At 47.3% G+C, this 12,969-nt stretch overlaps 1 protein-coding gene across 2 annotated transcripts in view; it reads right to left on the bottom strand.

Annotated features, from left to right (window-relative positions):
* The window catches only part of Stk32b (serine/threonine kinase 32B), a 246,586-nt gene that overhangs the window by 19,001 nt on the left and 214,616 nt on the right, over window positions 1-12,969 (bottom strand). For both annotated transcript variants that reach the window (XM_087909072.1, XM_087909073.1), the window contains exon 7: window positions 3,751-3,854. In XM_087909072.1, coding sequence (XP_087765198.1) covers window positions 3,751-3,854 — 104 coding nt within the window. The remainder of the gene's footprint in view (window positions 1-3,750; window positions 3,855-12,969) is intronic.

The following is a 12,969-nucleotide window of genomic DNA, read 5'->3' as shown; positions in this document are numbered from 1 at the left end:
AGCAGTTTGACCCCAGGAGCTATTGGGGAGTCATAACTAAATGGTGGGGGTTTCTATTGGCTGCCAGTGTGTAGAACCACATTGCAGGTCACCTCATGACCAGTCTCTGCCCCAAAGGGTGGCTCAGCCCAGCCCAAATATCCACAGCACTGGGTTCGAGTCTCTTATACTAAGCTCTCCCTTGTAGCAGAACCCAGAAGCACATGATGCGCAAGCTCATGTCCATATATAGTTATCACTTTGTCACTTCCCTGCCTAAATTCAAGGGATGGCCCTTGATGGAAGTCCTCTGCCCACGCTGTGACAGGCGGTAGGGTTCAGCGACAGCTGAGTCTGCCTCAGCCTCCCTTCTCTGCCCTGCTCGAGCTATTGCGGGCACTTCACAGGGGAACCAGCTTAGATGCCACTTGGGGTCTCCCCACGGCTCTTCCCAGCTGTGTCCTCCATGCTCAAGCTGCATCCGAGGCTCCTGTGGCTCCATCCTGCTAGCTGCTGACATTAGCATCTGTACTCTGCCCCTCAGCCCCATGCTGCCAGGGCTCTGGTCACGTTTTCCCCTATGCCACCAGTGACTGCATTCATGATCTTCTTTTTACAAACGAGGAAGCCAGGCTCAGACAAGTTAAGCATGAATTACAGTGTGGAGAAGCATTTAGGCTCCCGCACCTGCAGCCTCATCATCGATATAATAGATGGCAGCCAGGCTGGGCCCTGCCTCAGCCCTCAGAGCTTGTGAGAAGGGTACTAAGCTGGGAAGGTCACAGCAGGCCACTCTGGGTGGGAGCCTTGTGGAAGTTAGGAAGCTGTGGCTTGGGCGTGCTGACTTCCAGGTATCATGTTGTGCTGGATAATTTACATCCCTAGGTCTTTAAGTCTCCCCATATTCCTGCTGGGAAGATACGACTGTTATTGTATGATTGATGGGGGTTGACAGAGGATCTGAGCACTCTGCCTGCTCAGAAGCCCTGCTTAAGGTCACCAGTGGGATCCCCCATGAGCCACTGAGGTTCCTCTCAGAGTCTCTTCTTGTTGCAAGAACGCAGTTCTCCATCAAACGAGAAGGCAAACACCCTGTTAGTTATAGCTGTGTGAAGTGGCTTCTCTCTGCTGGTAAGGAGCTCCCTGGATCCCAAAGGAGCATCTGTCAGGGTGGCATCCAGGTAGGAGGGACAGCATCTGTGCTGCAGGTCACTCTCTTCTGTGGGGACGTGGTTAAGGGACAGAGTTTCCTTCTGCCCTCCCTCCCCTCACACTCCACCCTGCCTGTCCCTTCACTAAAGCTCCAAGCTGACAGAGGCTTGCTGTGTGGGAAGAGCAACCAGGGTGGGGCTCGCCTAGGTGGTTTTCCCCCCAGGCAGGTTTGCAAGGATAAGAGCTGAGATTCTGCTCTGGGTTCCAAGAGAAGCCATGTTCCCTGCTTCTCTTTCCCAGACTATAATTAAGTTCTCCATGCTTGCACGGGTGACCAGGTCCCTCTGTTCGTCTTACATGGTGCTCTTCATGAGAGAGAAGGCTGTTTTTGTCAGAACTAGAGCATTTCTGAGACATTGACCAATAAATTATGCTAGTGGCTTCCTCCCTCCCCACCTGTCTTTCCTGGTGACTGTAAGATCCTCGAGCTCATGGGAAAGCCCACGGCAGCTTTCTTTTGTCTTTGGGAAGCAATGAGCCTCAGTTCTGTTAGAACTCTGTTACCACTGGGGAGCAAATGGCCATGAGGAAGGATGGCTTCTGAGTCCACTGTCTATAAGTAAGGTGAGGAAGGCGAGGGGCTGTTGGGACAGCCATTTGACTAAGTTAGTACTCTCTAGTGTGGAAACCAGAAAGCAAGCCACATCATAGCTCACTGACCCTTGTTTCATTGTCCCATCGTCTCTGTACCAAAGGCCTTGACTGGCCCTGTGACTGACTCTCTCTCTCTCTCTCTCTCTCTCTCTCTCTCTCTCTCTCTCTCTTCCTCTGAAGGTGGTCTCTGAATAGAAAACTCACAAGAATGAGAAATGAGGAACTTAATTTTGAAGGAGCAGGCTTTCTTCTATTCTTGCTTTTTTTCTTTCCTATTGGCAACTCTTCTGGCCCTTGAGGAATAATAGCCAGCATCATTTCGCTGGTAGGCTTCCTCCTGCAAAGGGCCACTGGGCACCAAGGTCACCTGCATGATGGATTGCATAAAATGGCAGCACCCTGGTTTATCCGGGGTTGGGAATGCTCATGTCCCGTGATGGCTGCAGAACTGAAAAGCACCTGCCAGAAATAAGTGAACTCGCGGCACGCTGAGTCTTTCATTTGGTGCCCAAGAAAGCAAACACTTTCTCATTTTCTCTGCATTCTAAAAATGCCATCCGTGTACTGTAATTAAGTTTTTGAGGAATTCATGGGAAGTAACTGAGTTTAAGAGTAGAAAAAAAAAGTTGGCTAAATTAGAGTCAGTTCCAGGCAGCTCTCGTCACTCATTCATTCAAGAAGCATTCATTCATTCCCTACAGAAAGGATTCTCTCACACACAGAGAAATAAGATCTTTCCTTTAAGTCATCATAAAGGAATCTATAGAAACAACTAACCTGGGCTCATAGGAGCTCACAGATTCTGCACTGATAGCTAGGGAGCCTGCACAGGCCTGACCTAGGCCCTCTATTTGTGTATGACAGTTGTATAGCTTGGTCTACTTGTGGAACTCCTAGCAGTGGGAGCAGGGACTAACCCTCATGCTTGGGCTGGCTTTTGAGAACCTATTTTCCCTACTGGGTTGCCCTGCCCAGCCTTGGTACAAGGGGAGGAGCTTAGTTCTTCAGCAACTTGATGTGTCATGCTTTGTTGATATCTATGGGAGGCCTGCCCCTTTCTGAACAGAAACAGAGGATGAGTGAATTGTGGTGGGAGAGTGGGGCAGGGGAAGTGGGAAGGGAATAGGAGGAGAGGAGGGAGGAGAAATTTCAGTTGAGATGAGATGCAAAATAAATAAAAACAATTCGTTAATAAATAAAAGATCCTGCCTGCCAGGAGGCTGCCCTCTTAGCATGAATACGCACATATGTAAACGAATGCAAAACCCTGTTAGATTTGCAGACAGTGGGATTAATGAGTTTCCTTCTGGTCACTGGAGCCGCAGAGACAGTTAAGGAGGGGGAGTGCCACAGACCAGGGGCAAACGTCCGTCTGCTAACACAGCTCCACAGAACGTTATCCCTGTTAAGTGCCTAAGGAGACTGCGGGCCCAGGAGTTGAGATGAGGTAATTTCGCAGTGATACTTGTGCAAAGAAAACACACTCAAAAAGCAGTTTAGTTACAAGAGTTTCGGCTTAAATAAAAATATGAGTTTTTGGTCGTTCGACGGCACCATCATTTTCAGAAATTCAATGCAAAGGAGTCAAAATAAAAATATGCATCGATAGTGCCAGATCATCCTTAGAGATTCCTGAGTTACGTATGGTGGGGGTGGGGGGAGATAAAAGAGAAACAGCAGAGAGAACACCCAGTCAAGTGTGGAAATTGGGCAACTGTGAGCTCAGAAGAGGAAGTTTGAAAGTAGGAGGGAGGCTAGGGTGCTTCATCCTGGTCCATTCCTTCACAGATCTTCTGTGACTTCCTTTTATGGGAGAGCAGAAGGATCTCTTTCCCAATCAGAAGCATGAAGGGCTGGGCCAGAGCTCCCTGAGGGGTGGCGAGGCTCCTGGTTCAGCACCTCTTCCTTGGTGTCTCACCTTGCAGATTCATGCCTCCTCCCCACTTCCTATTCCACAAGACTTACCCAGCCTCGTAGCAGCTCATAGGCCGTGACACCCAGGGACCACCAGTCCACGGGATATGAGTACCCGGGCCCTCCATCCACATACACCTGGAAGACTTCTGGGGCTGTAATGACAAGACAGAGAGAATATCAGTCATACAACTCCTTAACTGTATGGCTGGTACTTCCTCCACTGTTACCAGCAATTGGCCCTGGGGAGTCACAGCAGGCTTGGGAGCAGAACACAAAAGGACTGAGTGTGCGTCCTCATGGTAAGAGCCAGGGATGTGTATGGGCATAAGTCATGTTGGGAGACCCTAGCATAGCTCACATCTATAGTGGAAAGTAAGACCTAAGCACACGGGTTGAGAAGATTGCCGTTCTGCCTCTGTATCAACATGGACCAGGTAGCCAGGTAGGAGGATGCTGAGCCCTCTGTGCCTGCAGTCAAACTCAAGAACGGTCTAGGCAGGGAGTCAGAAAGAGAGCAGACAGAGTGGACGTCTGGTGGCAAAGCCAGGAGGTGGCAGCTGCTGAAGTCATATGGGTTTATGTTCCTGGAAAAGGAAATATTTTTGAAATGGGATAGAAGAGAAGGTTGCAGAACAGTGTGGAGATGCTACCCACCCCAGGACGTCACGGTCAGCGAGGCTAATTTGATGGTGTGTGAATTTGAGTTCCCCGTCTGTTCTGGGGAGCAGCACATATGACTGCAACTGTCAGGACTTCGTGTGGCACTCGGGACAGTGAGGAGAGACTGGATCAGGGCAGGGTAGCTGGATGCTGCCTAGGATAGGACCACTCTGAATCTGACAAGCCATCAGATCCCAGCTGGCTTCTGTTTTTCATCCACTTTCTTTTTTGTGGGGTGTTCTCAACCATAAGCTTCCCTTTCCTTGAAACCACAGTCTCTGGGGACAGGCTACCATTTGACACCTTTAAGCTGAAGCAGGTGAGGTTCAGAGAGAGTTATGGGTGGAAGGGAGGTCACACAGGTGAGACACAGCAAGCTGAGTAGTGCTTCCTACTTTGACCAAATCCCTGTTTGACCAATGTTCTTTCAGTATAGGAACATGCTCTACCACACTGGAGAATGATGGAATTAAGTGTTTGAGGAAACGGTGCCTTGTTCTTCTTTTTTCTTTTATCCTTTCTTTTCTTTTCTTTTCTTTTCTTTCCTTTTCTTTTCTCTTCTTTCCTCTCTCCCTCCTTTCCTATTTTTTTTCTTTTTTCTTCACTGAAGACCCAACTGACTGTGTTGAAGCAGAGTTTAACATATCATTTAGCATCCTTGCCTGTTTTGTCAAATGTGGATAGTAATTATGGTTTCTCGATTAGCTCTGTGAACTGGACACAACCTAGCTAGATTCATCTGGAAAGAGAGTCTCAGAGAGGGATTATTCATATTGGGATGGCCCGTGGGCATTATTCTGACTAATTGATGTGGGAAGATCCTGCCAACTGTGATGGCACCGTTCCGTAGGCAAAGTCCTGAACGGTATGAGTGAAGAAACAATTCTAAGCACAAGCCAGCGAGCATTCCAACATTTGCTTCTCTCTGCTCTTGCCTGTGGGTGTGAGGTGGCCAACTGTCTCAAACTCCTGCCATTGTGAGACTGTAACCCAGAATTACAAGCTTAAATAAGCCCTTTCTCCCCAAAGTTGCTTTCTGTCAGGATGTTTAGTCACAGTAGCACAAATGAAGGTGGAATAAATAGATGGCCAGGACAATTCAGCAGCTGCCTGCAGGACACCTGGCTCACACTGCGCACTATCTAAACCTAAAGTCTTATAAATGGCAGTCTGTTATCCAAACCCCCCCTTTATCTGTCGTGATCAGCCCCATTACCCATCCAATCACAACAGAGTTATAGAGACTACCCTAAATCTCACCCTCCCCAGTCCTATGGGTTAGCTTTCTTCAAATACTTTAGGCTTCAAATTTTCAGTTTTATTTTTGTATGTCCTTTCCTACCCATCCCTAGATCAGCCAGATTCCAAAGTCAGTGACTCACTTGTTACTTCTCAATCCCATCATCAAGGTCGCCATTGAGCTAGACAGAACCCATGAGAATTTACTTTCGTGCACTACAATCTATCGACTTGTCTGTCTTCTTCCTGTCCTGGAGGATCCTGGAGGATCTGGGAGAGAAAGCATTCATGCTGTTTGTCTATGCAGCCCTGGACCTAGACACTATGGTCTGGTGGCAGCTTCATGGATGTGCCCTGGATACAGGAGGCACCAAGTGTTCCTCGGTGCTTCTCACTAGTCCCTGTCATACCCATAGTCCTTCAGCGCACTGGGTACTCAGTGTAGAAGCTCCAGGCCATGGATGCTGCCAGACTGCTGTGACTGGTAGGGGACAGATGTTTGCAGGTACTGGGAGGCAGGGTCCCCACTTCTGCACTCTTGTGGCTGATGACAGAACAGAAACGTTGATGCCATCCATCCCTGCACAGCTGCTTTAGGGGTTCAGAATCACAGTGCTTGGATTCAGGGGCCAGGTGGGAGTTGGGGACCTAGCAAAGTCCTGGCATGAATTGCTCAATGAATGACAGCGCTGTGACTGCCGGGTGCTCAGAAGGCTTCTGTGTAAATTGAATCCTTTCGACGCTCAGTGAGACAGGTGCAGAAGGCCCTCTGTGACGAGGAAGCTGAGGCAAGAGGGGTGCAGTGAGCTGAATGGCAGGCCCCCAAGTCCCACCCCCAGTGCTTGTGAAGGCCATCACACTACGGAGTAGTCTTTGAAGAAATAATGAAGAGTCTCATGATAAAATCATCGTAAGTTTAGATTTGATTCTAAATTCAATGGCTAATGTCTTTTTTTTAAGAGAGATGAGGGGTGATTGAAGACACAGGATGACCCTGTCAAGATGGAGGTAGAGCACCGAGCGAGGCATCGCAAGCCCAAGGACACGTGGAGCTACCTGGGTCTGCGCAAGGTGGAGGGATCCTCCCCAGAGCCTTCCAAACAAGCATGGCTCTGTCACGCCTTGCTATCTCAATTCCAGATCTGGAAGATCAAGGCACAGTTTCTCTGTGCCTTTAACTAGGGCTCATGAAAATTTGTTCAACAGCCACAAGAAGCCATAACATAGTGAGGGACTTGCCAGGGTCGTCCGTTTAGCTTTTCAGAGTGGGGACCAAATGGGTCTCAGGTTCTTGAAACCAACCCCCCACCCCTGCATACACACTCCATATTGGAGACTGACCACCAGGAGGGACGTTGCCTGGGGATCAGGGCTCTGGCTCTCGTCCGCATCTTTCTCTCTGTGATGGGTACTTTACACACTATGTAAAGTACATAAAGTACACAGCCAGGTCTCACTCGTCTCTATAGCTCTGGTCCAGCTTAAAAACAGCTCCTGGGAGGAAGAGGCAGCTCAGTGATTGGCTCATTCATCATCTTTGCTCAAGTATTGTCTCCTGCCTCCTGTACCCAGCTCCATCCCCAGAGCCTCCTGCTTCTATCTGTCTTTCTTAAAGCTGAGTGCTTCCCGCTTTCTGCCCTATGATACAGACAGACCATAGCAATGTGCTGGTACCAAACATCTTACTGCCATGCCAACTGCTGCATACATGGTCCCCTATGGTGCTGCCAACTCTAGGAAGGCTAGCCAATGCCCAGGGAGAAAAGACCTGTCTTGGAATCATGAGGTCCAGCTGCATTCATTCCTGCTTGGCTTCCCAGAGCCCTTTGAATGCCAGTATGCTCCAGCAATTTCAAAGGAACCCAATTCAATTGCACAAATTGGTAGTATCTCCACAGGATCCTGGTACTACTTTGTTTTTATTTCTTAGGGCGCTACAGGGTACTGGTGCAGGGAGCCATACTAGATGCGGTTCCAGTTCCACAATCTGCTTGTGCGGATTCCAGGCTGTGCAGAAGTCAGTGGAGGCCTTAATACTACCAACCCATGCTGTTTGTCCCCCACCCCATAGCTACCTATGAGGATAAGGTTTCATTGATAAATCAGGTCCAGTAAGAGACTAACAGCGGTAGCTAGTGATAAAATAGACCACAATGATGCATTGTTCTGAGAATTATGTGAATGTGTGTCTCTCTCTGAACGTATCTTACTACACCTCCTCTATTCCTTTTGATGGTGTGAGACACACAATGGGGTAATGGGAAATGGAGGAAGAATAGGGTCACATGTCAGGATTGCCTCAACACAAGCACTACCATACGGTGGTAGTCTACCAATAGCTTAGATGTCTAAGCAACTGATGGGAAGATAGTTTATAGAGCATGAATACATTGCACAAAGTTGATTCACCTGTCTTGGGCTGAAGCATGTGAGCAAGATTTCCCCTTACTAATAAAAACATTTAATGCAAAACTCAAGTCCACATACCCACGCATCATCATACTGTGTATATTTTTATATTCCTAAGTATCTCCAAATCACTATATTAAATCTGCTAAGTGAATTTGAACCCAAAAGCAAGACTTCGTTTTAAAATTTTAAAATTACATCTATTTCTTTATTTACTTCGTGTATGTGTGCATCACGGTGCCTCCGTAAATATGTGGAGATCAGAGAACAACTTGCAGGAATCAGCTTTCTCCTTCTACCTGTGAGTGCAGGGGTCTGAACTCTCGCTGTCAGACTTGGGGGCAAGTGTCTTTACTCGCTTAACCCCCAAACCAAGATTTTCTAAGATCCACTAATGTGACATTGGAGTAAATGAGGGTTTCTGTATAACCTAAAACAAAAACGTGTGACCCTACCACTAACATGCACATTAATAAATACTTGTCAGTGTACCCATGCTGTATATGCTGCTCTTGTAGTGTGGCAGCATGTGTGTTTAAGGAATACACAAGAAACTTTGGGCTTTGGTCATATGACCAGAAGTGCTGTTTGCTTTCTGTTATCCCCCGTGGACCCATCACAATGCTGGGTGCCTACTGCCCACTCTGCGGACTCCTGCGAGTCAACTGTGAACATACGGAAGAGACTTGGACACTGTGAAACCTTCGGCTGCCCCTGCAGCATGTTCCAGTTACATAGCAAGATCAGCCTCACCACCCACTAACCGCCTTGACCGGCAGCCAAACATTCCTTCCAAGGCAGGTTTTATATGAAATGAGTTTCTGTGCCTAAGGGCCTTCACACAGTTGGCTTTCCAGGAAAACAAGGACACATGGAGTCTGGTGAAAGGAGTTGTCTTTCCCCCCCAGAAATGCAAATATACACCTGGTAGGATGTGCCACCCAGGTTGACCACCCAGAGTTCACTTCCTTATTTTGCTAAAAATAAGGAGCACTGCAATCACCTCCTACATTCCCCTCCCTCCCTTGCTGTTCAGCTCCATGGATGCTGCTGAAGGTTTTGGTGTGCACTGGAGTGTGAAAAACTATTTAGCATGTAGCCTGCCAGCTGACAGTGCCCGAGTCTGTCGCTTCAGGTAATTATGCCCTTCCGGACTGTGAACACAGAGTCACTGCATTTCAGCCAGGAGGGGACATTCGAGATTGTTTCTGTTCTTTCCTAGATGTTCTACGGAGAAGCCAAGGTCTGGGAGTTCAGCGTCATCTGGTCCACCTGGGACCAGAAAAGGCCTCCTTCTCGCGGCTTGCCGTAGCAGGGTCTCCAGCTTGGCATCTCAGACTCTGGAAGCCCCACCCCTCCGCACCTCCACCATGGGTCTCCCAGTCCTTCAGATCAGCCTGCCCAGCCAGACTCTTCCCTTCCACGCTGACCCTTCTCTTGGATTGCAGCTGAGGCCAAGGGTTTGCTCACCTGCACAGTCGGGAACCTAAAGCCACTGTGGACTTGACTCCCTCTTTCAGCCCCAAGTCTGTTCACTTTTCCCTTCTAGAACTTTCTTCTTTGGCCTCTCTAATTTCCGTGTTGATACTTTATCACCCCTGTCCCCTTAGCTTTACCTTCATGTGCCCAGAGAAATCTTTCTAAGTGAACAGAGAGCTCATACAAAGCCGTCACTCAGCTCGCTTCCCACTCTTCGGAACAGAATGGCCTTGATGAACTACTAAATCTCATTTGTGATTCCGCTTCCTTGCCTGTCCAAAGGGATAACAGTGTCTTCTATGTAACATTACTGAGAAAGAGAGTGGATTGGTGATGGTCACTGAGTATACAGTAAGTGCTCAATGAACGTTCTCCGATATTGTCCTCGTGCTTGCATTCATGTTCAAATCACCTGCTTTAAATTGTCACAAAATTGTCTACTCACTGTGCAATAAATCTCAGAGTCCTTAGCACAAAACACCCTTCAAACAGGCCCCAGTCACCCACAGCCCCTTTCTAGCCACTGCCCACATCGGAGCCCTTGCATCAAAGGATACACTGGGGCCTGCTTTGAGACGTCTGCCTACCTATTGGTTGCCTTATATTCTTTGCAGTTTTATCTTGCTGGAGATTGTACCCAGGGCCTTGCACCTGCCAGACACACAACCCTGAATTCCTGTCGGTCAATCTTTACCCCATGTGTCATACTTACGAGTTCTCATTCATACTTAAAGACCTAGGCTAACTTTTTTCTTTCCCTGAAGAATAATAATCAAGTCCTTTATACTCTACAGTCCTCTTCTTCCTGTGTTTAAACGCCCAATAAGTCAATCTGTGCTCTGAATTCTTCCCAGTTCCCACAGTGATCATGGCAAACGAACGCACAGAATCTGGGTCCGCCTTCCTCACTGTCCCTGAGCTAGCTGAGGTAGGGGGATGACTAAATCATCTCAGGTCCCCGGAACACCATGAAGATGAGCGCTCAGTGTCTCACAGTGGAAAAGGAGCTATGTCATGGAACCCCGGCTTTAGCCCTCAGTGTCTCCTTTCACTGTCTGGTGGTCATCGGACAAACATTTAGCCTCTGGGTAAGTCTCAGGCTCCATGGATTAATGACGGTCCCCACACCACAATGAGATAGCATAGGACAAGCTTCCTTTCAGGGCCGGCGCAAAGCAGGTTCCCAATAAACATGAGCTGTCTTTCAAGACAGCAGACTGTCTTTGCGTGGGCAATGAATGGGAATCCAGCTCACCCAGGCACATACTATAAATGGTCTCAAGATAGTTCAAGTGCTTGGTCATATTTTTTTGCATTAAAGTCAGCCAATAACTGTGGAAAGCAGAGATAAGCAGTGGGCCTGGGTACTCCCTGGACTCCTCAAGGGTCATTTAATTTTGTTTGGCTCCTAGCTGGCCAATGAACCCAGGTGTCACTCACTTACATATTAATTTGCAATAAAATGGAACTACCGCCACAGGTTATTGGGTTTTTTTTTTTATGGAGTTGTTGGTAGCATTCATAGCTACAGGAAAATGCTTTTGTTAAAGTGTAAGACATTTCTCAGCTGTAGACCATTAGGATTTCACAGGCTGTGTGGGAGGAGAAAGGGGAGGGAAAGGCTAATTGGCTAAGGGAGAAATAGAGAAGCTCTAATCAGAGGCAGAAATGAATCATGAACGGTGCCGGAAAAGCACTTCATGTTTAATGGGTCAGATTCATCCAGTAGAGTAGATAAAAGGTAACCATGGATCCTCTGGAAGAGCAGGATGTGCTCTTGCCGAGCCATCTCTCCAGCCCCCTGGCTTGCGGTAGTTCTAATGGGAAGAGCAGAGACACATCAACACATTTAGCAGTTAATGCGTGAAGCAGGGCACAGACTTCTAAACAGCATCTCCTACAGAGACATTCATTTACATATGGATCAAATACCCTGCATTCAAATGTCCGGGATCAGATGTGCTTTGGCTTCAGACTTCAGGATGCTTGCACATCTGTAGTGAGGCATCTCCAGGGTAGGTGCAGGTCTCAAAATGAAGAGACCTTTCATTCATATTTCCCATAGCCTAATGTACATAACATGGAAGTAATTTTACAAAATTCTATGGCACTTGCCTTTCCACTTTACCTGTCACATGGGGTCAGGCGTGGAAGTTTTCGTTCATAGTATCATGTCATTACTTAAACCATTTTGAATTTGGGTTTCAGCTTTCTAGATTAGGATGCTCATCCTGCAAACTGCTACTTAAAGGGTTTTGGGATCTCTGTCCAAGACAAACGATGCTGTCTGGCATCTTCTGGTGAACTTGCTACAGAGCCCTAAATTGTACCATGGGACGCAGACACTGTGTGATCTATTCTTGCCTCACTAAGTTTTTCCTTGCTTATTCTGTTCTCTTAGATGCTTTCTGTCAATCAACTCCCTGCCTAAGGATCCTGGCCTGGCGAGTATAGCTCCATCTCCTTGCAATGCTCTGTGTGCCTCCTGCTGAACAATGCTGACACATCTTTCAGGATCAGGTTGAGGGATGACTTCTCAGTGAAGTTACTTGGGGTTCCTCCATCCCATTCCTCCACCCCACCAATACCTCTCTTTCCCATGAGAGTTCTCACAAATACCTTAAATAGTTCTGCACTGTTGTAGCACCAAAATTGGCATGTCACATCTCACTCATGATGATAAATCTTAATAGCTTGACAGAATCTAAAAATCACCTGGGAAGAGGGTCCTAGGAAATGTTTTCTAGAGTAGGGAGACTATGGGAATCTGATGGCCTTGACTTCATGAATAGAGGCGAGAAGACCTGCCCACTGTGGGTGGCACCACTCCCTAGATTTGGGATCCTGGATTGCAGAAATGTAGAGAGGTGAGGCGCACTGACAAGCATGCACATATTCATTCTCTCTGCTCTTGAGTGTGGATGTGACTAGCTGCTTCAAATTTCTGTCTTGGCTTGCCTGTAATGATGTTTTATAATTCGGAATTGTGAAACAAATCCCTTTTCTTTAAAGTTGCTTTTGCTTGGGTTATTTAACACAACAAACAAAACTAGGAGAGAGGCTAACTGGGAAAAGCTGGGCACATTTTTTGTGTTAGTTACCCTTCTAATTGCTTTGACAAAATGTTCAACAAAAGCTGCTTAAAGAAGAAAGGGTTTATTCTGGCTCACATTTTGAGGGCACAGTCCTTTGCTGCAGGGAAGGCATGGTGGCAGGCTGTGCAATAGTTATCACATTGTGTCCACAGTCAGGAAGAAGAGATGAACACTGGTATTCAACTTTCCTATTTCTTTGGGATGATGTCACCATCATTTACAGTGGTCTTACCTCCTCAGCTAAACCTTCCTGGAAACACCTCCAAAGACACCAAGAGGTATATTTCCATGGTGTTTCTAAACCAGATTATCTCAAAAGATGTAGAAAAATCTCTTTAGCAGAATTAAATATGAATAAAAAACCCACTTTGAATAGATGGTAATT

This window comes from Myodes glareolus, chromosome 8 (assembly GCF_982192425.1).
Source record: "Myodes glareolus chromosome 8, mMyoGla1.1, whole genome shotgun sequence".
Lineage (NCBI taxonomy): Eukaryota > Metazoa > Chordata > Mammalia > Rodentia > Cricetidae > Myodes > Myodes glareolus.
The sequence above is the reverse complement of the archived record's forward strand: the minus strand, read 5'-3'. Positions and strand labels throughout refer to the sequence as shown.